General features: G+C 38.6%; 1 protein-coding gene across 1 annotated transcript in view; it reads left to right on the top strand.

Annotated features, from left to right (window-relative positions):
• Positions 1-26936, top strand: part of NUDT14 (nudix hydrolase 14) — a 59893-nt gene continuing 32957 nt past the window's right edge. The window contains exon 1 of the mRNA XM_054634978.2: positions 1-375. Coding sequence (XP_054490953.1) covers positions 295-375 — 81 coding nt within the window. The 5' untranslated portion in view covers positions 1-294. The remainder of the gene's footprint in view (positions 376-26936) is intronic.

Here is a 26936-nt window from a genome sequence, read left to right as displayed (position 1 = left end):
AGTGCTAGGCGGACGCTTGAACCGGATGATCTTAAAGATGTCTTCCAACCGTGGTGATTCTGTGAATAAAGGCGGCGAGGCTCCTGTGTCCCGGTTTGGGGGGGTGAAATTCAGCATTCCGTGATTCCGGCTCCCTCTGAGGGCACAGGCCGGAGAGCGCCGCGGCCGCGTCCGTCAGCTCCGGTGCCGCTCCCGGCCCCGCTCCCGGCCCGTCCGCCGGCGGCTGCGCGCGCCTCTCCCCTTCCTCCTCCTCCTCCTCCTCTTCCCGCCGCGGCCGCTGTCCCCGCGGCAGGGATGGAGGCCATCGAGGAGCTGGCGGTCCAGCCCTGCACCTCCTCCCTCTACCTGCGGCCTTTCCGCCTCTCTTACCGGCAGGTGAGTGGCGCCGCCCGCCCGCCGTGCCCCGTCCCGGCGGGGCCCCTCAGCCCCCGCCTGCGCCATTTTGGAGCAGCGCCGCTGCCGCCTCATGGCACCCCCGGGGCGGCCGCGCTGTCCCCGGCGCTCCCTCGGCCCCACAGACCGTAGGGGTCACTGCCTTGGTGTGACAGCGGTTCCTGCGTCCCCATGGGTGTCCCCTGTGCCCTCCGCCCGCGCGGGGCTGTCACTGTCACTTTCACTGTCACTTTCACCCCGTGCTGGTGTTTGGGTTCAGCTCTCTGCAGACATTCCAAACCCAGCTGGACTCACTCCTGTGTCACCTGCTCCAGGTGACCCTGCCAAGAGAGGGGGTTTGGACCGGGTGATCTCCAGATGTCCCTTTCCACCCTGACTATTCTGTGATTCCGTGAACAGCCTCAATGCCCGCAGGTGGGAAGTGAGGAAGGAAATCCCGTCCCTTATCATGTTCGTATCAACTTGAGTCACCTTTCACAGGATCGCTGAGGGCTGGCGCTTCCAACAGCGGCAGGAGTGAGAACTTTGAAACGAAAATCACTTGACGCAGCACAAAGCATTGCATGTTCATTGGATGCTTTCCTTGGGCCTGCTTGGTGGCTGGTCCAGGATGAGCTTCCACCCAGGCAGAGTGGTGGAAGGGGAAATGAAGGAGAGTTTGGACAGACCTAAAAATGGGTGGTGGAAAACACAGCTCTCATTTCTTTGCTTTGCTTCTAAACACATCAGTTGGAAAGGCAGAAGAGGAGTCTCTTGAGTCCAACAGTGAGATAAACTGCAGAAAATGAAAAGCAAGGGTTCAAATAGGTTTCATCAAAGCAGATGAGTTGATTCTTAGCATTTTTAAAAACACATTTTATACATGATTTTCCTAAAGAAAGCTCTCTTCTCATTGATTAGGATAAATAAACTATTTTGATTCATGAACAGCTGAGAGCTTTATACTGAATTATGTCTTTTTAGGTATCAGAAGTAAAACTGAAAAACACTCTTTCACCTTCTGATTTTTTGCTGGCTTAGCTTACAAGTGATGGGTCTTAGTACTTAATTTAATTTTCACTTCTGAGTCATGCTCTATTTACATAAAAAACGAGTTTTAATTAAAATGTTTGAAACACTATTGCAAAATTACATTTAATTGAATAGATGTGCCTTAGATGTGATGAGTATTGTAAAGAAGAAATAAGGGTATGTTTGGTCATGTGCTGTGATTTGACAGAGATCAGCATTGCCACTAAAGGAAGCAGACTTGCCCTTCTTGCTACTTCCTCTCCTTGCACAAGTGTCTGTGCAGCAGCTGAGTGAGCTGGACCAGGGTAAAACATAATCTAGCCAAAAAAAGAAGTCAGTTTTAAGCTAGACAAGATCAGTGATTCAGTTCATTATGCTGGCAGAGGGGAGGTGGTAATGTGGTAGTTAGGGATGAGTGTTTGGGGCCTGGTGAGAGATTGTTTCTCTTGGCTGCAGCACTGTCTTAAAATGAACTTGAAAATGTAGTTTCTATGGCATCTGTGCAGAGGCTGGCTTGGGTCCAGCCCACTGAGAACATGAGCTCAGTGTGAGCACAACTGTCTGTACCTGACCTGAGAAACAGGCCCTAGGTTTATTGAGACCCATTTTGCATTTAAGAACTGACTTACTAACCAGAGGAAATACTAAATATTTTCACTCATTTGACTAATTGTTTCAAAAGCATTTAGGTCTGCTGAAAACCCCATTAAACAGTCAAGTGTCTAAAATCCAAGAAAGTTAAATGCCTCTTGTGCGTAAGAATTTTGAAAATTCTACCACTCCTCTAAAACTGACAGTTGTTTCCAAAATCTAGCCCTTGATCTTAATGCTTTTATACTGAGTAGGTCTTCCCTTGTCCAACTATTTTAATTCACTATCTGGAAAAAGAAAAGAAACTTTTCTTCTTCCCAGTTCTTAATTGTTCCTAAGTAACATTAATTTACCCCATCCATGAATTCCCTGCACTTGCTTGCTGAACTTGACCCAAATCTAATAAAAAAGTCTTTCTGGGTAACAGAATAATCTAATGGAGAAAACTTGAATAATGGCATTTGTTGCACTGTGAAAACTGAAACTAATTTGGATACTTAAATGATGCAATATGTGGAATTATGATTTAATTGGAAGGCTTGAGGTGGTCTTATAGGTACATTTTGTGAAGCTATGACACATCCCTTATAATTCATTGTAGTCCAAAGAAGTTTCATTGATGCATTTTTGGTGTTCACATAATATTGATGAAGGATAATTGGGGCCTTGAAGACTGAGAATTTGAAATCTATTTTCAAAAAAGTATATTCCTAAAATAGGCATTGATATTTAACATAAATCTTCTGTCCAAGGACATATAGAGAGTGAGAGGTTTTTTATTAATTTTCTTTCACAACTACTGCTTTTCTGTACAAATAGGAAATCAAAAGAATTTTTACATATGGTGTAGAATTTTAAGAATATTTCTAAGCACTTATGAATGCTTAAGTAATAGCATTGATTTCTAGACATTTAATATCAAAATTACGCTACTTGTGTGGAGATAATTTGAATCCTACTACTATATCTAATACAGTAAGGTCTTTAACATAAACATAAATTTTATTATTTTAAAGGTAAATTTAGGTAGGTGATTTATAATTCAGTATACCCTGCTAGTCTGATTTCATCCACTCAGCCTGCACCCCACTGAGTTGTAAACCACTGTTGTTCTAGCAGCTTTACAGACCACTCTAAATCTGTAAGACACCAGAAGAGGATTCATTTGGGGGCTGGAATCTAAACAAAATGCTGAGTAAATTAGCTCAGTTGGTCAGAGCGTGGTGCTAATAACACCAAGGTCACAGGCTCAGTCCCTGTATGGGCCATTCACTCAAGAGTTGGGTCAGTGATCCTTGTGAGTCTTTTCCAACTCACAGTATTCTGTGATTCTGGAAACACTTTTGTAAACCCACACAGGTTACACATCTGAAGGAGGCTGTGGTCACACCTGGTGAAGAGTGGAGCCACAGAGTCAGATCATTGTCTGCCTGCTCTCAGAGGCATTTTACACATTTACAGTTGCAGGCCCGAGGATTGCATTAATGTTTTGGCCAGCTGAGTATTTTCCTTGGACATACAGATGCTCAGACTGGGAGCTGTGGACAAACACAAGAACAGAGTTGTGTTTACATCAAATCCAGTCAGACAATTACTGTCATGTTAGAAAAAGCCACAGCACTGTCCTTGTAGGTTTTGCTTGGGTCCCAAGTTCCCCTGTGTTGTAAGAGGTTGAGTCATCCTTCAGACTGTATTTGGCTCCATACGGAAATACTCTTCCAAAAGCCTGTGAGAAAAACGTTCTTTTCTGGCTGTTTCACTGAAGTGAGGATTGTAAGAAATCATGGCACTTCCTGAAGAAGGAATGGTGGAAAACCATACAGCAATTTATGCCCATGGTGGGTTCTGTTCTTCCCATGAGAGCTTTTCATATGAGGTGTTTCATCATCCTCTCCTTCTGCCCATCTGTATTTTAAATGAAAGCAATGAGCTCTGAATTTTTCCTGTAGAGCATAAAAGTAGTTGTATACCCTTCTGAAAGACTTCCAGGTTTCAAACCTTGCAGATTGAGGCACCCTGCAGCTTCATGTTGGGCATCCAAGCTATGGAGAACAGCCTGGCTTGCTGGACAAATCACTGTACCAGTGACTCATTTAAATTATTAATTCTGTCTTTTTGTGGTGTAGAGGTAGAAATGGAAGTGCAGCCAAGGAATTGTGGAATTCAGCAAACTGCAGTCAGATTTCTGTGAGGGCCAATATGGAGGGGTAAAGTACAAATTAAGATTATATTCTTCAAAATGGGTGTCTGACAGAATTTCAAAAGGGACCTCAGCTTCTATTTGGGATTTTCAGCTGTCAGCCCCGCTCCAGGTGGGGCCCTTAGTCAAATCAACCATGTTTGAAGTGATGCGGCCTGGGGTTGAGAGATGGACAAGGTATCTCACTTAGCCTGAGGAATATTCTCTTCATTTTGTCAGTAGGAACCCTGTGTTCCTATGTACTTTGGTTCTGCTTGGTAGAGGGAGAAGAAAATTCATTTTTCTCACATAGAGGATAGCATCTGTCTAGCTTTAATTGTGTGCTTGCCCCCAAAGTGCAAATTGATTTGTTATCTAAATTAGCTTTTTTTTAAACATATATCACCTCCTGAAGAATTGGCTTCTTTACCAGGAACTCCATGGTAAATCTCTTTTCACTTTTTCCTATTGAAGTTTTTCTGCTTTTCATAAATAATTTATTCAAGAGACCAGAGGGATGGATGGCTAATGAGAGATTAACTCAATGCCCAAGGGCTAGGGCATTTCCCTGGGATGTGGTAGAGTCAGGCTGCAAGATCTCACTTCAATTAATATTGTTTCCCACATCACAGGAGAGTGTGCTCACTGCTGGGAAACACATTTGTGTGTAAATCTTCAGCTCTCTTTTGTGTATGCTAGCCAGGCACTAGCCAATATATTAGACAAAAAAAAAAACCTCCCCCCCAGAAAAAAACCAAAAAAGCCAAAAAAAACCCAAAAAAAGACCAACCCCAAAACAAAAAAAAAACCCAAGCCCAAGTTTAAGAATCTGCTGAGACTCCAAGTCATGAAGTCAACTCTTGAGTTGTCAACAGTTAAGGAGAGTAGTTATGACTTGAGCAGCATTAAGTATCCAAATGGGATTTGGATACCAGAAAATCTTAACCAGCACCTGAGCAGGGAGGGATTTCAGTGGTTCTGCATGTTGGATTTGGACCCTTACACAGGGTTTTGACAGAGCTATGGTGGATCTTGCTGTAGCAATTTAAGAAGTTACTGCATTCAAGTTTTCCCTGTGCTAATGGTTCTTACCCCCTGGGAATCAGCAGAAGGTGGCTTTGCTGCAGCTTTTGCTCTGTTGTTCTAATTCAAACCCACTGCCATCAGCCCTTTAAGCCAGATCACTGAGCTTTACACAGAACTAAGTGAATTGCCTTTGCATATTCTTTTTGGTGACCTCTGTGCTGGGGACAGCACCCTTCAAAGGGGAGGCACAGCATCCATCAGCTGGGGGGAAGCATCTAGCTGCTGGAATAATACCTTGAGCTGTTATAGAAACTTTTGTCCAGAGCTCACATATCAAAGCCTTTGTGGATCTCTCCCAGACTCATATACCTTTGTTTTTGAAAGTTGTTCTGGCAGGGGAGCTCTTGCCACTGTTTCCTTGCATTCTATAAACATATACGTGCCTTCTGCCCAAGAACTTTTAGAAGTTTGCCACCAGACTAGAACCAACTGTCAGTAATTTTCCCAGTGTGTTTGTGAGTGAGTTTGTGTTTTGAATCTGTGGAATGGTGAATGGGCATCTGTTTCAATGCTGTGGGTGGGATAAACCTCAGAAACTCCACGCATATCGACTGAACCACGCAGTCAGTAATGGTAATTTGGAACTATTTGCTCTTTTCTGAGCTTCACATTCCTTCCACACTTCAGAGTAGGTCTGTGTCTTAACATCACATTTCCTCTGTTGATTTAATCCTTAGAATAATTTATTTTAAAGTTAAACAAGAAGAATGCTCCCTTCAAGTTCATTTTAATGCATGATGTTTTTCATTCACTGTTAAGGGAATTAAATTATTATGTCTTTGAGTTTTGAGTAGTTCTAAAGCAATTTTCAAGGCTGCTGTAGATTTTAACACCTCATGAACTTTGTAATGGGTAGAAAATGTGCAGTTCATCAGTGAAGAAAGAATTTCTTCTAATCTGAGTTTGCTACTGCTTTCTTTTGTGACCATGAGCAACCCCTGTGTCTTACCATTTTAACTGTCTTGGAGATGTCATCAAGATTAGAATATGTGTATACATGGAGAAAGAAGTGAGCTCTGTATCATTAATGCCATGAAAACTTTGAAGATGAAAAAGCAAAGCATGTAACAGTAATATTAACAATCTTATTTTGCATTTAGGAATTTTTTTATATGGTAATAGCAACATAAATGTGCCCAGCTGCCTGAAATATTCTCTGGAACTTCCGTCTGCTTTCTTATAAACATAAAACATTCTTTTCTGTTTTGACAGTTAAAAATTATGCTGTTGAGGGAGTAAACAGATTTTTAAGTTACCTGTTCAAACAAGTAAGTCCTCTGTTGAATCTTCAAAAGGTTCCAGTAGTAGGAAATATGTTACCAAGTAACACATTTATTTGCAGTTCATTTTTTAAAGCAGTAGTGCAGTGAAAGGAGATGCCATTTTTTGCCTGTGAAGTTTGTCTCATTTTCTTCAGCTTGTCAAGTCTGTTATGTCAGTGTTGAGTATTAATCTTAAATGGAAACATACTGCTTCCAGCTCAGGGAGTCCCTGAGCTGCAAATTGCAGGAGTCTGAGAGTGTTTTAACATTATATTCTTACTTGGGCATCTTGGCTTCTGTCAGAGGTAAATCTTGGATGAGACTGATTTTTGATCTGACTGCTGCTGTGTTAACAGTGAATGTGGTTGAGGTGCAGTATAATTCTTTCATATGTGTGAAAGAAAAGAAAGAAAAGTTTTTGCAAAGACAGCATTAGGGAGTTGAGTACTGAGGGAACATAATTTCCTTTGAGGGAAATGGTGTTCTCTGCAATTAGAACACAGATTTAAGAAAAGGAACTCAGGAATCTGGGCATGTCTGCTTCTGACTCTGCCATATGCTTTGAATTCAACTCTGAAAATTTGTACAAGTTATTTTTGTGTAAGACATTTATTAATTACTGAAGGGGAAATGAGAAGCATTAGTTAATAAGAGCAGTAGTTGAAAAGAACACTAGTACTTGTTTTTGTTTCAGTGAAATTATGTCGTGTTAATCTTAATTTCTTTATCCAGCATGCTTTGACAAGTGAATGTAAGCTTTGAAGTAAATTCATGAAAAGTAGTTGACAGTGACAAAACTTCGTATTTTTAGGTCAGTCAAACTACGATTTAACACACTTGTGACAGCAAATGTCACATAATGGAAAGAATAAGGCCTTGTTGAGCACCTTTTGTAGCTGAAATGTGTCTGCACTTACATAAACAATCAGTAAAATCTCATTTAATGCCATCAGACTACTTGGGTTACTGTGCAGTAACTGTGAAGTTAGGGCTGAGTGTAGGAGGAGGTACAGAAGCTGTAGTGAGTTTAAGCTGAACTTCTCAAGTTCTGATGTGTGTCTCACTGAGGGACGTTGGAATACTTGTAGGTCATCCGTATGAGGCAGCTAAGAAAAGCAGATCAATTATTAGCAGGCTTAATGTGCTACAGCTTCCCTGGAAGATGTTTCCAGATCTGAGATGGAGAAGTTGAAAACCATCAGCTCTGGCAATACCACTCCAGTAGCCTCATGTGCAAGGACTTGTCTGCACAGGACCTTCCTGATTAACTCCATGTCTCATTCTACAACAAAGAGTCTGGTTCTGTTTACGTTAAACCATTTTCAAAGTACGATTGCACTTTGAATTCATACCCTACCTTAATCCATGTTAACTTTCCAGTGTGTGCCCTAAGGGAGCAGTAAACTAAACTGGATGACTGTGTCCACACAGGGGTTTAATGGAGTTTAAGTAGCAGAATTCAAGTTCATCAAGGTACTTATTCAGATTCATTTTCTTGATATCCTGGTATAGACAAGCCCTAGGAATAAAAGTGGTTTAGTTCTAAGTGAATGAACCATGTTATAAAATTAATCACTGAAGTTTTATTATACTTTTGTGAGTGAAATACAGCTACTATAGGGTATAAAGTAGTCTTTTTTGTCTTGTTTGGTACCATCTCTTTTGTAGTAATTGCAGTTAGATCTGAGAAATAAAATAGTGCTCATGTTCTTCCAACAACTAAATGCTGTATTTGTTTTTCAATTTGGATCAAAATTCATGTGTTTGCTTAACTAGCAGAAACTTTTTCCTCATACAAAAAATCTGTCAGCTGAATCACAGTCTCAGCTATGACATTATGTGTATTTGATATGTTTTAAAGCAGATGAACACTGTAAAATTTTAAGAATTTATAGCAAATCTGAATGTTGTGGAAATTAGATTTTCTGTAAATGGCAGTATTCTTTAAAATGTCAGTGTTTGATGTTCTATAGGTGATGAAAGTATCCTACTCTATTTCTGAAAGCAAGTGTATTTTAAATAATTTAATCTCAACTGCTGCAGTATTTAAAATACATTTGTATTTTCAGCTGTAACTCATAAAAGGTCAGCTCCCATGCTTTGAAAACTCTATACAAATTGATACTGCATAAATGAGCATGTTTTACACAGCAGGCATATAATGTTATCTGCCCCTCTGACTTGCACTCAGATTAATTATTCTTCATAATTTTTAACCAAAGTTAAAGAACTTAGCTTTCTGGTACCGTCCTTCAGACATTGATCAAAATCTTGTTAATATAGTAACACTAAAGTTTACTGAAGTTTAAACAAAGTAAAGCTCAGTTTTTCTTAGTGATCAGCTCATGTCACACTAAAGCCCTGATCACTGATCAAAACAGCATTAATTATTTGTTTCACGTTGAGGTTGCCGTGTCAAAATCCTTTAAATACCTCTTGGAGCAGAGAGGGAATCTTACAGCCTGTGACAGAGCAGCTGGTGTGGACATGGGCTGATGCCCCAGTTGACAGGTTGTTGGATTAGAAAGAATATCAAAGGCAGTGAGTAAGATTAGGGATAAGTGAACATCTGACAGCAGTTTGCAGCAGGGGAGAACAGATGATAAACAATGGGAGCGGGGTGCGTGGGGGGGTGAGAGGTGAGAAGGCCATGGGAAAAGTGTGGCGGCAATCACTAAAGCTCCAGGTTGCTGAGCCTCATGAATAGAACAGGAAATGGGATTTGCTGGGACAGATGTGCTGAGTGGTGATGAATACATTATAGGGAAATGAGGCTAAACTCCTGAAGGTGAGAGATGTGCTTTCTCTTGAAATAGAAAATATGGGAAAAGTTTAGCCCTCTAGAGAAGTAAACATTCTTGAAAATTAATATAGGAAAAAGTAATGCTAATGCTAATTTAAATTAAATTATTATTCTGCAAGAGCATTCATGATAAACTCTAAGTCGTGTACTTCCAGCATAACAATCTTACAGTGCTATTACATATATAGGATTGAAAGTGTTTATTTTAGTTATGAGACTGCACAAATGGTGGAATAGTTTGAATGATGGAACAGCCTGGAATGGAGGCTGTGACTGGATAATGCTTAGAAGCATATTCTGTATCTGGCATGTATTACATAGCACTCACATAACATATGTTTGATCCTGCCACTGTTGAGAGACTTGTACTGAGTGATCTTGTGAGGTCTTTCCAGCCTTAAATTTTTTCAATTCTGTAAAGTGATTGAATGCTTGTAGAATATCATACATAACTCCTCCTGTTCCTTAGGGTATTGTTTCTTTACTTCTTGGATTTCCTTAGTTTATATTCTTGATGGATCATTTTCCAATATTTATGATATAGTTATGTCAGTAAGCAAACAGAAACTTTTTGCATGTTCTCTTATAGGGTTGTATGTCAGTTTTCTGACTTAGAATTTCTTATGAGACTTTTTTCTTTCAAATTTCTGTAAAGAAAAACTCACTAAAAAACATCTCACACTAAAATTTTAATAATGTATTACTTTAGCTGAAGGGAGGACAAGCAGAAAGTATAATTGTTAATGTTCTGAGAAAGTACCAATAAGATTTTTTCTCAAGACATCTAGAAATTTATTCCACAATGTATTCTCACAGTTTGAGTTAGAAATACAAGCCTGGTAAAATAATGTAGGAACACAAACTGTGAGAGTCACCAACTGGCAAATACAAAGCTCAGTGCTGTAGGGACAAGAGGTGACTTAGCTGTAATGGGAATGCCCACCATCTGTCCTTCCTGACCTCAAATCCCTCATATGTGCTGCCCCTGTCCTCCAGCTGAGGAGACATGAGGCTGGCCTCCTTCGATCCCTGTTTGCTCCAGCCATGTGTCCTGTAACTGTAGCTCCCATTTGTAAAAGAACAAGGGATTGATGTGTCCCATAGCCCTGCTTCATGGAATTAGCTGTTCACATTTGAGAAATTCCATGCTCAGTATCTTGACTGCAGTGACATCACTTGAATACAGCAACTGAAGAGTTGGTAGAGCTTTGGAGTTACAGATGTTCCACAAAATTAGCAATCAATGAAATTTGTCCTTCAGCCAGCCATAATCAAAGAAATACAATTATGGTGAGCACAGTAAAACAGAGATTAAAACATCTGCTCCACTGATTCTAATTAGCATAAGTACTGTCTTAATAGGTGTATTTTCCATAAAACTGGGATTTCTGCATTTGCATGAAACTATAACCAAAGAATTTACCATTTGTTACAGGTAATTCCCATATTAAAGATCATTTATAGTCAGCTTGCACAGTTCTTTATATTTCAGTATTGAAACTGTTATAGGATCACTGTCATGAAACTTTCAGAAATACTGCAGTAACACATAGAACTGTAGATAAATCACTAATCAATTAATCATTAATTCAATCAATTTACTGAATGCCAGTAGCATTTAAGTAATAGGTACATGTCTTACTAGTAGTGTACTCTGTTAGAATGGATGAGAGATTAGAAGGTGTTCACAAGTTACTCGAATCTTTCTGTGCATTACTTTTTCCCAATGGGAAGATGATAAGAGGACTGCCTCTGTGGGAATCAGATTTCAGTTGAGTCTATCAAAATTGAGAGGTAAAAGTGAAATTAAGAAAAGAGCAGAATCTGGAGCTAGTTGCATCTGTCAGTTTGAGCTGATTTTTGGGAGGGGGGTGGGGAGGAAGGAGAGGATGAAAAGCCCTGAGGATCTTTGTGAGGAGGGTCTGTGAGAAAGTCTTAGGAGAAAAATCTAAAGATTGTTCCTAAGCCTTGGCTTCTGTTAGCCCCCTGCTGCTGTTCTTCATCAAGTTGTTTTAATGGCTTTCAAAGCAAGTGAGTGGAAAATGGTTTCTCTGGAACTTTAAGGAGTCTGAACTGAAAACTGTCATTGCTTTATAAGTAAAACACATCAAAGATTGATGGAAGAATTGCTTGTTAAACACATTGTAGATTTAATTAAAAAAATGGCTGATATCATAAAAGAGACATCAGATCATCATAACTACCTAAAGGTGAAAGTTTAATGGCTTGTCATCTGCTCAGGAACCTGTGTTAAGTATCTCTTTCATAGCTTTTGTGACCCTCTGTATATCTGCAAGATGGTTGTTTTTTCCATGAGTGTTGCGGTTTTTTTCATCATGTATAGATGGAAAAGTACCAAAGCATAAAAATATGTAGGTGGTCGTTACTGTGCTTTTTAATTTTCTGTCTGTCTTAAGGGATGCCTTTTTCTGGTATTTTTAATTAACTAGTGCCTCAAATTCTTATCTAGTTCTGAAATAGTTGTTTTTCTTTGTGTTGCAGTGCATAATATTTGTTCTGTGTGCTCAGTGTGTGCAAAGTGCATTTGTATATCATCTAGTGATTGCATATTTCTTCTGGAACCTGCCCTCTTATTTTCCTCTCCTCTCCTCACTGACAATTCTCTCCACAGTCCTCCCAATCAGTAAATAGTGTATTTTGTACTGTTGTGTTGTAGATCTAATAATATGAAAAAGTGAAGAAAAAAAAGTGAAAACAGCATTTCCACTGAGACTATGAGCCTAATTTTTTTTAAACCAAATGCTTTTTCTGATCTCATGCTGCATATGATCAAGGTGTAGTTTTAGTAAGCAAATACAATTCTTTTTAAAGACTAGAATAATTCCTCAGCAAGCTGATAAAGTACAATATCCATCTTCAAATTTCAAAAATATTCAGTACTGTAATTCCAATTTTAATTCACAAGTTCCTTCTGGAGTATAACAGCTACATCTATGCATGATTCTGACTCCAGATCTGATTCTATGAAATGCAGAAAATTGTTTTTCCCATGAGCCTAATATGTGATGACTGCAATTACTGGACTTTCTGCAAATGATAAGGCTCAGAAATGGTATGTTTTACCAAAAAGCATGACATTATTTGAGTGAAATCTGTAAGATTTTCATGATGTAGGAGATCATTTAAATAGGGAGTAAGAGTATTGACTATCCAATCACCTACATAGAATTTGGTCACTTGATGTTACTGTTTTAAGGATTCTTTTCAATGATATTTGTCATTTTAGATGGTGTTTTAATTAGCTGTAATGAACTTAGAATGGATACAGCATTTTGGCTTGCTGCATAAAAAGATTCTAGACAATAAGTGTGTCTGGCCAGATATTAAGATCTCCATTATGAATTTTTGTAACATTGTGAAATTCCAACCTTGCTGAACAAAATGGCATTTTAGCTCTTCTTGTTGATAAGGCCAGGTCATCCCTTACATTGTTTCTATTCAGTCCTGGTTTAAGCAAATTTGAAAGCAATTTGAATAACTTTTTTTTTTACTTAGTAGGTAAGCTTGTTGGAGTAGCAGCAGTTCAGTGGTTTTTAACCAGAAGTTATATATTCTGACAAACTGAGCTGTAAGTCAATATGGGGACAAAATAGGGGCAAACAGTACATTTATGTATCGACAATAACATTATAAATAATAATTTAAAAAATTTAGACTATGATGCTATATAGCTTTGTATGTATTCTTATCCAGAACTGCTGAAATAAACTATCACTGTTGACTTTGTTTAGTTTCATTTTGGCTTCATTTTGGTTATCATTATGCCACTTAAACTTGTTGAGCTTCTGAAGCAGCAGGATTAGAAGAAAAACTGGCTTTCAAAAATCAAGTCTTTTGGCAAATCTGCTGTAGAATTTCATATGTGTGTCTGCTCTTAGCACTCTGCTTTCAGCATTGTTCCATTTCTGACACTTGAAAATATTGGACACAGGCAATTTCTGGCTTACTTTGCAAAGCTGTGTTGCTCTTCAGAGTGACATTTCCATAGCACTGCAGTTTGTACAGCCTAAAATTTTATCTGTAACTCATCTGATTTGTTCTGTTCAGATAAATTTAAAAACAGTATGAGATTATTTCATGTAGTGATAGGACAAGGGAGAATGGCCTCAAACAGAAAGAAGATAGATTTAAATTTTTTGTAAGGAGGAAACTTCTGGCTATGAGAGTGGTGAGGCACTGGCACGGGTTGCCCAGGGAAGTTGTGGGTGGATACCCCAGCCCTAGAATGTTCAAGGCCAGCTTGGATGGTGCTTTGAGCAACCTGGTCTGGTGGAAGGTGTCCCAGCCCATGGCAGAGGGGCTGGAAATTGATCATCTTGAAGGTCTCTTCCAGCCTAAATCTTTCTGTGAATATTGACCTCCTATTCAGTGAAGCCAGTCAGTAATCATTAGTATGGAAATTACTGCTATAGTATTTTACAGGATAATTCCACCAAATCTGAAACACTTATCTGAACACTTATCTGAAACACTTACTCATCCCTTATTGTTTCTGTAAACCACCCTTATTTCTTGACAAGGAGAGGAGGTGGTTGACCTGTCAGTCTGGAGAACCCTCTTTCTTTTTATCTCCTTACTTTCTCTTTGATCTGTCCAGGAGTTCAAACCTCTTGGCAGAAATCTCACAGGACTCATGGGAACACATTAGCCTCCCTAGAGCATTATGGGACACTCCATAGAGAAAGATTAATTTGTTAAATTAATAATATGAATGTTAAGATTTAAGAATTACGTTGAGGGGTGGGAGAGTAGAGATTTAATCACAACCAGGGGCTGAAAAAGTCAGGGAAAATATTTCATTAAACAAAAAAATTGTCAGGATATTTGCTTTTGAAGTATATCTGAAAAAACCTAGATGAATGCCAGTTGGTATTGTGTTTTCCTTCCCCTCTGTCTGTACCCTGTTCTGCAGCCCATGGGATAGAGCAGTGTCAGGCCTTCCAGTCCTGCCCTAAGTGGGATGATAAACCACAGCCAACAGTTGTGCCTTGGGGAGAGGATGAAAGGAAGAAGAAACAACTTTCTGCAGTGGTATGTTATGTGTACATTTTAGTGAGAAAAGTGGGTCTTGTCCTTGTAAGGGAAGGTGTGGAATTGCCTGTAGTAGTTGGGAATGTTGAATCTTCATTCTCAGACCAGCCCTGCTGACCCTGTGGGGTGAACTTGTGACCTTCATTCTTTGTGTAAGATTTAGGCTCTTCTCTATATGCTGAGTTCGTGCCATTGCATGCTCAGAATGAAGTCTTAGGGCTTAAAGTCTCTTGGTGTTCTCCTGAAGGAGCCAACAGAAGAGGCCAAGAAACAGTTTTAACATGCTCACAGTACTGCTGAGGAGACATGCTCAAAATCCTGGGACTGTGTCTGTGGACACGTTTAGGGGAAGTGGTAGCCTTGAGTTCCTGTGTGGTTTGCTGTATAGGATGCATCCTCCCCTGCTCTTACTTCACCATGGAGACCCAGCAGTGCTGCTCCTGGCTTGGTTCCCAACTTTGTTGAGACTCAGGATGTCCCAAGTGATGCCTACTAACCTTGGCCAAGCTTGTTAATGCTGGATCTTTGTTGGCAGGGACCAGCCTGGTGTGTAAGGCAAGGTGTACAGTTCATTGAGATGTATTTTCTGCATTGATTTGAATGCTGCATCAGAAGGATTTTGTCCTTTGTAAGTTATATATATAAATGAATAGATTTGTGAACCATTTTAAAATCATGCTTCTGTGATCCATGATATTGCTCATCAGGTGCATTAGGAAAGCCAAGTAATTTGGCTTATGCATGATGGATTGTTTTCTGTGTTGTTTGGAGAGTTTTTTAATCCAATTTTAATGATACAACAGTCTATGGACAGGATTTTTCTTAAGAGCATTCGGCTTTAGGTGACACAGTCAGTAGCTGTTTGTTTTTGTTTTTGTTTTTTTTTTAAATTAGAGCAGCATTCATCAACTGCATTGTTTTTGAATGCAGATTTATTATCTGTTTAAATGTGGAGTGGCCCAGTATTGTGGTAGAAGAGGGATAGTTTTATTTTCCTGCTGGCTCCTTGTCAGCCAGAAAAGATTTTAATCAGATCCTATATAAGTTGCCATGAAATGTTAGAATGACTAAAGAGGTAATGAGAAATATTAGACAATTGATGGTGGTGATTAGCTTTTGGCTGAAGTACCAGTGGCAAGTTAAACTGTGGTTTTATGGTGTTGTCAGTGTTGTTTTCCTGAATGACATAGCAAAATTAATGATGAAAGGACAGTTTCTTTCCTTCCTCTCTTGGATGAGGGTCATGACCTAGGGTAGCAAAGAAGAAGAAATTATGCTTGTAGGCGTAGTGGTTGCCTTGGGACTGATGATTTTAAGATTCATTTACTCCTTCTGCCTACTATACTTGTGTTTGCTTTTCTGCCTGCTGTGCCTGCAGGGATGAGGTGAAAGCCCTAAATCCCAGCTAAGCCAGGGGGGTGAATCTCTCTCTGAGTCAGAGATCCTACGTGAGGCTGTACCAGTTACTGTACCAGTAACTGACCAGGGAATCATGAGCTGTGGACCAAAGCAGCGTTTGCCCTGAGTGCAGCATTTGGAAAATCCTTTTCCTAAGGGCTTGAAAGGTTATTTTGACTGGTGAGTGCACAGGAGGAGTACAGGAAGGAGCTCAAGGATATTCAGTGAGAATTCTCATCCACTGTGGGGTCTCGAACTTGCAATGGGTACTTTATATTGAGTTTCACTCTGTCTTGAAACAGCTACTACAGACAGACATGATTGATCTAGGTATGTTATGATGAGTGCAGAATTATTGCCCCTGCCTGTCATTAAATATCACTAGTCTGAAATTTCAGTCAGGCCCTTTATCTTGGTAACTCGTCAAAAGGAGCAGCTGCCAGTGGACAAGAAAAGATGAAAACAGGTTTCCTGGAAATGTTTTTAATTCTTTTGGTCTCTCTTAAAAAAAAAAAAAAATTAAACAAAATTTATTTTTCTCATACTTATGTGAGTCTCAGTAAAATTTAGAAGTTTGGAAAATATTGTCTTTATTAACTTAGGAGTTTAAGTGCCATTGTCCAAAGGAATTTTCAGGAATTGGTCTCACTTAATTTCACTAATGCTCATCAGGTAGTAGAGCAGAAATAATTCTGTAATCCTAGACAAATATTGCAGTGTAAGTCCCACCACAGAAATTACATTATTCAATAAAGATGTTTAGATGCAACTGGGGGGTTCTGGTATTTGGCTGAAATTGAAGTGGTCCACAGTAAAGTGTAAATTCAATTCTTCCATCTTTCTAGTGAGGGTCTTAAAGGTGAAGGTTACTGAATGCTAAAAAGTGCTTTTGTAAATCTCATCTTTTGGAGTTGTTAGTAAATTATTATAAATATGAAGTAGGGCTGTGAACCCATGTCTGTGTTCCCCAGATTAATTTATTACTGAACTACAAAGGCCATGTTTGTTTGTTTTTGTTTGTTTCCAACTGCAACAATATGTAATAATTTATACAAATAAGGAAAACTCCAGAAAAAGTACTGAGGCACAGAACACCCAGGAGGTCTCAGCAGCTTTTGGCTGAGGTATTTCCCTGGCTTTTATTCTCTGAGCTGGAGCCAGCAGATGTGCATCCTGGACCTTTGTTTCTCAGCCTCCTATTGTAGTTATTGCAAATTATGTGAGATTTTTTCTTAAGCAATATCAGAAAAAATATTGGTAAAAGATTAGAGAAAAGGCCTTTGTTTAGGACGTTTTCAGCAAGCATGGGTACAAGTGTGAGATGTGTAATACATCTGTTTGAAAGTACAGCACTTATTTACAGTAAAGTATTTTGCTGTCACATTAGCTGAATGCAGTTTCCAAATTATTTATCTTTATAAAAACTTATTTTGTTATTAGGAATATTTTTCTTATCTACATCCAGTCAAAGTTAAAAGTTTTATGTTTTCCTATAGTGTTCTAGAAAAAATAGTGTGAGTAATTTTGGAAATGTGGAAGGCGGCGTATGTTCCTTTTATCCCTGCAAAATAAGAAACTGTGTTACAAACTTCAAAGGGAAAACATAGTTCTGAAAATGGAGAAATACATGCAGCAAAATTCAGTAATTTAAAAGGAATTTATGTAAAAGAACAGTTGAATATTCACTTTAAATTTTATCAGTTGTATACAATGAGAGAGGAATCTGAAGACTCTACCTGTTAGCAATTGGTTCCTTTGTACAGAATTGGATTTAATTTAATACTAGGAAATCCCCATCTGTATCTCAACTTATAACCTTAAATTATATGCTGACTTGGCAATAAAATGATGTGAGAAAAGTCATAAATTTGACCTTTGTGCATATTGTGTTTCTTAATGTCCTTATTCTTTGTAGTATAGATTTCAGTGCACTGCTGTAGATTTGCCTTGGAATAAAGTGTGTTTGATCTGTACACGCAATTGTTCCTGATAATTATGTATATTAAAAACAGAAAAACAAGGTGAGAAAGGAGATTTGATTGTATTTAATGTACTTATATATGCTTAATTCTCATGTTTTATAAATTTCATTCAAAGGTAAGTGATCTTAATGATAGCTGAATGCCAAGGTAAACTGCAACAACTCCATTGTTGAAAAGTACACACAAAAAAACAAACTGTGACCTGAAAAGTAAACTTCCAGAGGATTATAGGAGAAAGTTTACTTACACATCAGGTATCTTAGTTGTAATTGTTCTGGCAGTTGATGTACATAAAATGAACAAAGTGGCTTGGCCTAGTATTGCATTAACAGTTGAATAAATTAATGCATTCTCCATTGTTTACTTTACCTCCCAAAGTGTGAAAAAATTGCACCTTTGAACAGTAAACTCTATTGCTATAACCATCTGTTTGCAGTTTCATTACACACTCCTACCAGAATAACCTTCTCTTTGAAGAGAAAATTGATATGGGTTGTAAAAATTACGGTCTCTGACCTTAGGTTTTATGTCCCTTGAGGTATCCCTGGTGTGGTCTCCACTGGTAGATGTTAAGGTTTCTTCAAGAAGTACCTTTATGTCTTCCAGCTAATTTCAGATAAGAAGCCCATGCATCAAAGAGTTGCCTGTCACACAGAGCTGAGCACTCCAGTCTCCTGTTCAAGCCTTAAAATGAGCTGAGTGAGACCCCAGCAACTTTGTCCTGCCCTGCCAGAACTGCTGGACATTTGGCATGATGTCCTGTAGTGTAAAGGGTGTTTTGTCTGCATGGACCTCGCTAGCTCTGTCTTACTTCTGAAGCTGTTCAGATTGTCAGTTAAAGACAATTAGTAGCCCTAGTATTTAGCTTCAGGTAGAATGTTCACTTTTAATTCTGTTAAAATCTCATCAGTTTGTGTAATTTTGGGTGCATACTCTCTACAAGGGCATTAAACTGAGTAACTTCCAACTGAAATACTTGAGTAGGGAAGTTAAAAACTGAAAAATGCCATTATTTGTAATCATGATGCTTTTAAAATAAACACTCTGGATAGTTTAGTAATGAAATATTACAAGCTTTGTTTAAAAAGCAAACACTCCCCCCCTTCCTCTTGAGTTTAAACAGTGGCTTGTTTAAAAAACCCAGTAAAATTCCATAACACTTAAACTCTTTTGAAGTAGTTTTTCAACATCAGCAAGTAATTCTGCAAATTGCTTTTGAAGATGAGGCTTCATTTACTCCAGCGTGTGCAGTCTGATGGAGTGGATTAGTGGGTGTGGACTGAAATGGTAATTTGGGCTTTTTTGTGTGCCTGTGTCTCTCTGCAGAACACTCCCTATCAGACACATCTCTGTCCTCCTGCAGTAGTTGTGAGAGGACCAAGGCTGTTCTATTTAACAGTCACTGTTGAAGACTTGCAGTCTGTAGGATGGCATTGCATTCTTTCATTATTAGTTTTTCACTTTCATTCTACTAAATAATTTTTTAATCAGTTTTTTTTTCTAGAGCAAATTTTTTTTTTTATTAGGTGAGTTCCCAGACTCAGCCCACACAAATATCAGTGGTGAGGTAAGGGTAGAGTAAAGATGTGCAGATGGGGGTAGGAAAAGGGGCAGCTTGGTTTTTGTCTGACTTACACTCTTTTGGGGCTGCACCCCAGGACAGAGTGACTTCAACTTTGCATTTCAATTAGTAGTCAAGTAATAAGAGAGCCCAGCATAAGGCAGTTCCCTAATACTGATGTGTACATTCTAAAGGAAAAAAAGGTCACTCAACTAATGCAAATTTAAATCATTTTATTGATTTTAATGTTTTTGTAACTGAGTTCATGGTTTTATGCTAGCTGAAAGTGCTTCCTTTCATTTTGAAAGATAATGTAGAACTTTCTCTGAAGTCTGTAATTATATAAAAAGAAGGCAGCATTCTCCCTGCTTGCTACAAATCAAACCTTTCAAGTAGACAAAAAAGTTATGATAAGTCATTTTTTCAAACGGATTTCAGATGCAAAGTAGTCTATTCAAGACAGGGTTTTTCTTTTAGATGAAAAAGTTGAATATTAAATGTCCTTGAATTTTTGACTGTTCATTTGCACTTTTTTTTTATGGATGAAGATTTTTAGATATAGCATGGTAGTTCTTCAGATTCTGTATACAAAAATCCACCACAATGACTCATTAATGAAATGAAAATATTCAAGAGGAAGCAATAAAGCTTTTAAAGTGTACTGAATAGGTATTGAATAGGTATTTTATGGTCATTTGGAAATCTTCAGGAGTCCCAACTTGCTTTAGCTGTCTATCTCAATTCATACAGGTTTCACAGCATTGTGATGACTACCAATGCTTTATCTCTTAAAAAAAAATCCAAAATTTGTATTTTGAGAGTGATTTTTTTTTTATTCACATAATTTTTGTATATGCTGAAAATACCATGAAAAATGTTCTCGGACAATGCAAGGTAATTTGGTGACTAATTGTCTCTGATAGTGAAGTGAAAAGAATAAAGTCCTGAGTTTGTCCTGGAAGTGCAGTTTCTGCAGGCACATCATTGTGGGCACTGAAAACATTTTGTCTTGATTCTATTAAGAACGGAGAGTTCCAGCATTAATAATTGAGCTGACAATAAATTGTTTACATTAGGTTATCAATGCTCATATGTTGCCACTGAAAACCACTGTAGATGTGACATCAGGTTCCATTAGGCTGGAAAAAGAAACATCACAAGGAAGCCTCAACTGGTAGCAGCACTTCTTCAGTAGTGAGAGGAGAAAGGAAGGGAAAGGTTCATTTGCAGAGGGATGAGGACATAATTTTTATGGCTTTACCACAGGGGAAATCCACTTAGTTTAACCCAGGGTCTGGGACTCGGGAAGCAGCAGCTTACACACATCTTTCCTGTTGTAGAACTGTATCTTTTATGAACAAAAAAATTCTGAATTACTGAGTTGCTTTTATTGGAAATTTATCTCCTGACAGCTTTTACTGGTCATAAAAAGGTGAATATGGCTGAAAAGCATTAAGCTGAGACACTTAAGGAAATAAAGGTGGCAGGAGGTGGCAGGAGCTGGCTGTGCTGGTGCAGATTTTTGTCTTCGTGAGCCAGTTTCTTGACTGCTCATGTGGAATAACCTCACAAAAACCTATCTAATAAAATGAGAAGTTCAGTGTTCTCTTTCTATGAAGGTCTGGGCAACAAGTTGACACCTCCACAGGAGAATGCATGGGGAATTTCCAGATAGAAGCATTGCTTTGCACATTGGTACTAAATACATTTGTAGAAGATTGGTTGGATGTGAAAATAAGTGTAATAGAAAAACAAGTTTTATACTTTTTGAAAAAAAAGCATAACCCTCAAACCTTTAAAAAAATTTTTGAGATCAGAAAAAAACCAAAAAATTGATTATTCCCCTAGGGAGTTTTACTGCTTTGGTCCATGTAAATCAGTAAACAGGGACCCCACTCTTGCTTGACTTTGCTGACTCTCATTTAAGACTGTTATTTGCCAATTAATTCTCTTACCTGTTTTTCTGCACCTATAGTATAATTATTTTATTACATGAAGAATTCTCATTATCCCTTTGCATTAAGGACATTAACTGCTTTTGTGTCTTAGGAGTGTGGAAACAGAGTAGATGGAGCAATGAGGACAGAGTTATTTTTATTTTATAATTGCTTCAACTTCTCCAGTTGGATTTTTTCACAAATATGGAACATTTACTTCTTGGATGACTGCTTTAAACCCATTCCAAATGGTAGAGACTGGAAGATCATGATTTGTTTGTCATTTTAACCCTCATAACTAGTGCATGTAGCTTATCTAAATCAGAATGTATTTGTCTTAACTGCCTCTGTTTGTTTACATCAACTTTTGTCTGGGCTCTAACTGAATTGTAAGATCATTGAACAGGAACTGTTCCCACTATATGTGTTTAGTGCCTTTCACAATGGGGCACCAAACCTCATGTTGTCTCTCCTGTAATGTAAACAGAAAGAAGTTAATCATTGTCATGGCCATATTTCTTTTCTTTCTCTTTTAGTGATGTTATATGTGATGTTAATTTGCTTATTTTGGACATATTTTGGACTTATGTCTCCTGCTTGCATGGCCTGTTACCTTTCTCTTCAAAAATATGTAATATAAGGTTCAAAACCTTTTTACTGAGGTGGTTTTGGTGTAACTTTACAGTTCTTGGCCACTTAGACTTTGTCTGCCCAAGCAGAAATGGATAAATGTGGGAGATGACATAAGGCCGTGCCTTTAATTTGGTCACTTTTTAAATTTTTAGATACTTGTATAAGGCAAATAATATAGGAGAAGCTTTAAGTAGGTTTTGGGTAAAGATCATTTCTCCTTCACTTACGTGTTGTTTGTCCAGAGCTCATTTCAAGGAGTCATTAAATAGATGACAATCACAGTTTTGTCAAATAAAACTCCCAATAGAGTAACTACAGGAAATCTGTTACTGTAAACCTGTGTATGGAGGATTTATTTTATACACCCTTGTGTGATGTTGTGAAAAAATGATTACACAAAGTTCAAGGAAGCATTAGAGCAGTTTTGTGAGTGTTCTTCCACTTGTTACACCATGTTTTTAGCTTACTCTTCAGAATAAAACTTCTAACAAAATCCAAGAATAAGCCTTTAATTGCACATCTTTAAAACATACATGTAATGCAGTTTGTCTGTTTAAAGCTTACATGTAATGCAGCTGTTTCAGAAGCTGTCAGTTGATTCTTTTATACATAAGCAAGGCAAACCTCTCTGTACAGCTGCAGGCTTTAAGCACTGGTTCATTGAGATGAGGCAGATCGGAGAAGATCAGTGCCCAGAAGAACCTCAGCCTTTTTCCCAGGTATCCAGCTATGACATATATGATGAGAAATAGTGAATATTCTTCTATATTATGAGAAATAGTGAATATTTTTTCACATTCACCATCCCTGTGTGATTCATGGTTTTACAGACTTCTGCTGTGTCAGCCCTTAGTGTGGCACTGTACCAAGGTTACTGTAACTGTGTGCCATGGACTACAGCATCCCTGTCCTTTCCCTTCCTCACCTTGAAACTCAGTAGCATCTTATAACTGGAGTACCACAGCTCTAATTCAATTAAATTACTTGTGAAAAGGATCTCATTCTTTGGGAAGATTCTTGGAATGATCCTTGAGGAAAGGCCTACACCTCTCTCTCTAAAATTGTGTTTAAGTACTTATTCCTTCCATTTGAAAAAGCTGCATGTGCAGAGAAATTGTGAGTCTGGAGGGCTGTACACTGCAGCAAGACTGAGGGGATTGGTTAGTTTGGGTTGAAAGCCCAGGATGGTATCAGATCAGTCCAACAGTGATGAGTATTGGTACCTGTGCAGACACATTACCTCATGTGAGAGCTGGTTCAAGAGCTTCTCAAGAACTTGGCAGACTGTGCATGGGCACTGCCCTCAGGGAATAGAAGGAGGAAGGCGTTGAAGCTGCCCCAAGTGAAGAGTAGAAACTTCCAGTGACTTGTGTCAGAGCATGTCCAGGGTCTGTCACATGTGGAGCATACCCAGTGTCACCCTACAGCCAGTGCCAGTGAATGTTTCTTTCTACATCATTAGCACAGCAAGTCCTTTTTCTCTTCTTTATTGGCCTGCCTGGGCTGAGTCTTAGGCGAGTTCCTCTAGCAAGCAAGAGTTCTCCTTTAGGCATTCTGGCAGTGACTTGACCTTGCTGTTTAGATATTTTGTTGCCTCAGGTGGTGGACAAAAGCAAAGGACAGCAATATCCCTGGCACAGTGATTCTTAAGGCATTTTAGCTAGAGGGCATGTGGTAAAAAGAATGGTATTTTGATAGGCTGCAGACAAGTCCAACTTACCCATTACAGACAGTGTAAAGAGACTACTGCCTGTAATTATGGCACTGAGCTGGTGCAGGAAGAGTCTAAAGAAAATTATTTCAAGGATGGTAGTAGGACAATGTGAAGATCAAGTATGGATGATATAAACAGCTCTGCACAGGTAGGAGTCACATCTGCTAATATTGCAGTCACTGTCAGCACTTGTGTAGCAGAGAGCACTTGGCGGTGCCTGGTTGTCCTGCAATCACCTGAACCAGAAGGCAGTGAGTCTCCTTGTGCACACTGTCAAGCCTAGCTAGCTGATGTTAATTCTGATTAAGTTACCAATGCCATTACCAAGTCAGTCTTACAAATGTGACACGCTTTGCACGTTCAGGTAGTACTGAAACAGCTATTTGTGCTTGCTTTTTTAGAGTTGAGGGAGGACTTCGTTTAATTTGGGTGCCTTTTTGAGGCACTGTGTTTTGCCACTCTTTGGTGTCTTTTGCCAGACGTGAAGAGTGTTCTGGGGAAGCATTGCTGTGTGCTTTCTCTGTTCTTAAATTTTAGAGACAGGTTGCCAGGCAAGATGGACATCTTGTCTGACCTGGTATGGCTTTCTTATGCAATTAGTACTTATGTAAGTGATCTGTCTTCTGTGTAATGTGAAACGAGGTTGTCTCACATGCTGCCTCTCCTGGAATACAGCTTTATTAATTTACACATACTATATGCACTAGTTGAGTGTTGCAACATCACAGAACCTGATCACTGAGCACAGAACTAGAGTGTGATTACTTTGTGATTAAAGATTTACCAAATCGATTATGTGTTACACAAGGTTGTTGCAGTATCAGAACTGCTATTCTGAACAGATTAAAACTAATGTAAAATAATTCTGACATACATATCTTTATAAACATCACAGGACACATTTCCTGTTTGAAGAGTAATTTTTTAAATCTTTCTCAAATGTCTTAAAATAATTCTTTCTCCTTCCTGTCATCAATGCTTAGATCTCCCAGCAATCAGTTATACTCAGTTCTCACTGCATTGAGAGATACTGTGGTTGTTCCTTATTGGACATTGGAGAATGAGCTACTTGTAATAATGCAATTGCATATGCTTATTAAAATGAAAACTGTTAAGAGTTTGAGAGAGCCTTTTTGTTTCACAAAGATATTTCTCTTTTTCAGGAATGACGTTGACCACTGATGCCTTTAATATTGCAGCTGTGTGTAACTGTGGTGGTAGCAGAGCTCTGTCTAAGACCAGGATATATAGAGTGGAACAGTTTAACAAGTAATCATAGCCACTTGGCTGTTAAAAGCATGAATCTTGATCAGTTCAGCAAGTAATACTTTTGTCTCAAAGATAAGATAGAGATACTACATGCAGCTTGATATAGTTGGTTAGAAGCTGGCTGGAATTAATGTTCTGTAAAGTATGTAAAGCAGCATAAGAACCATTGGTAACTGTTTACATGCTATTAATAATTAGCAACTTTCCTAGCAGTCTGTTAGGAAAGAACCATGCATTGGGTACAATAGAAACTCAACTCCATTCGGTTGGGTTCAAATTACATTTGACTTCCACAATAGGGCATGAATGGGGCTCATTTGAGTTTCTGCCACTGTAAACAAAGAGATGTTGGAATGTTTCATTTGTTTATTGATTTATTTATTTGGACAGGTGCAACTTGGTCATATGAAAAAACTTTTTAATTCAAATATAGGCAGAAAATAGCTTAGTAAGCATTGTTCAGTCAGAGTATATGATATTAACCAATGTCTTGAGTCAAAAAAATTTAGCCTGTGGCTGGTTTTGAATTTGGGTCTTAGAATAATCAAATCATGTTCTAGAGATAGTGCTTTAACTGGGCTTAGAAAATAGAAAATCTAATTTTTTTTTTCTGATTAATTTCTTTTTAGGTGCTAAGTTCCTTCTTTTACTTTCTGCTAAAAAATATTTGCACATCTGTGAGGTAGGCTCTGTTAATGGTAATAGAGCTCATCCTTGGGAAGAGGTCATTCAGTTCTGATGGATCCCATCTGTATGAGGATGATTCTCTAGGGTGTAATTTTCCTCAGCTATTTGAAACCCTCTCATAAGTGCTCCAAAGCAATCAGGTTCTATAATTTGCAAAATGATGGCAAGAGGAAAGAGCTAGGAAGATTGTTGGTGGGATTGTATGTTAGGATGCAATATCACAGGACTAATAGGCTAATGCAAGGAGAGACTTGATTCAGGCTTTTTTTTTGACATCTCCAGCAGCTGGACACCCACACTTCTCCAAAGTGGACATTAGAAAGGGAGAATTGTTGATGGTAGCACCAACTTAGGATTTGGGGCAGGGGAAGGTTGAGACTAGAGAGAAACAATATGAAGTTACATGCAGGAGACATTACCCTTGGTACAAAGTTTTCCAATTCTTTGTGTTAAATGGAAAATTGCTCAGCAATCTGCTAACAAATCCCCCAAATACCTTGCTTACAGGTAAAAATAAACTTACAGAAAGATTGAGCTGACCTTGCACATTTAATACCTTAAATTATCTTACCATACAACACAGCCCATGTTGCAGCTGTGTATTGTATCACAGTCCTATCAGAGCTGTTCCTCTGTCCCTCAGCAGGTGGAATGAATTGGATATACACTCAGATTTGGAAGCAATGGCTTTAATATTTCAGTTCACACTAAGAATTTGCTGTCTTTATTTTCCTTTCAACATTACATTGCATTTAAACAATGACAGGGCTTCTCCTGTGCTGCACACGTTGGATTCCTGTCAGTGCTAACAGAAGGTATGTGAACACACCAATGGAAGCACGGATTAGAGTTTCTCTTGAGGTGAACAACTGTTTATAATTAGAGTTGTGGGAATGAAGGAAAACCCAGCTAGCAAGCAAACAGTCCCTCTTCCAAAAAGCTTGGTAAACTCATAAAGCTCAGGGGCTTAATCTCTGAACCAGAGTGCTTGTTATCTAATCCCCACCAGCTGTTGTGTACTTGGTAGCCATGACATCTGTAATAGAGCTGAAGGGCCTGTCTATATTGGTTGGCACCTTTACCCACCAACTGAACTTGATTCTTCTCTCATTGCTCACATTTACCTGCTTTAAATCATTAACCAGTTGCTCAAGGTTTGATCATCCATTTAACCATACTTTATAATAGAAGTCAAGTGCTGCTTTTCACATTAAGCATATTTTAGGTGTGTAGGTCTTCAGCAGGTCTCGTTTTTGTGTTGCTTATAAGAAAAAGGTATCAACCACAAGAATTTCCTCTGGTTTCATAATGATTTCTAACACAGACTTAAAACTGACCTGGGAGTGAAATCTCTTGAGTTGTATTTGAGCTGAAAAAC

The sequence above is a fragment of the Agelaius phoeniceus genome, chromosome 6 (assembly GCF_051311805.1).
Source record: "Agelaius phoeniceus isolate bAgePho1 chromosome 6, bAgePho1.hap1, whole genome shotgun sequence".
In the NCBI taxonomy this organism is placed as follows: domain Eukaryota; kingdom Metazoa; phylum Chordata; class Aves; order Passeriformes; family Icteridae; genus Agelaius; species Agelaius phoeniceus.
The sequence above is the reverse complement of the archived record's forward strand: the minus strand, read 5'-3'. Positions and strand labels throughout refer to the sequence as shown.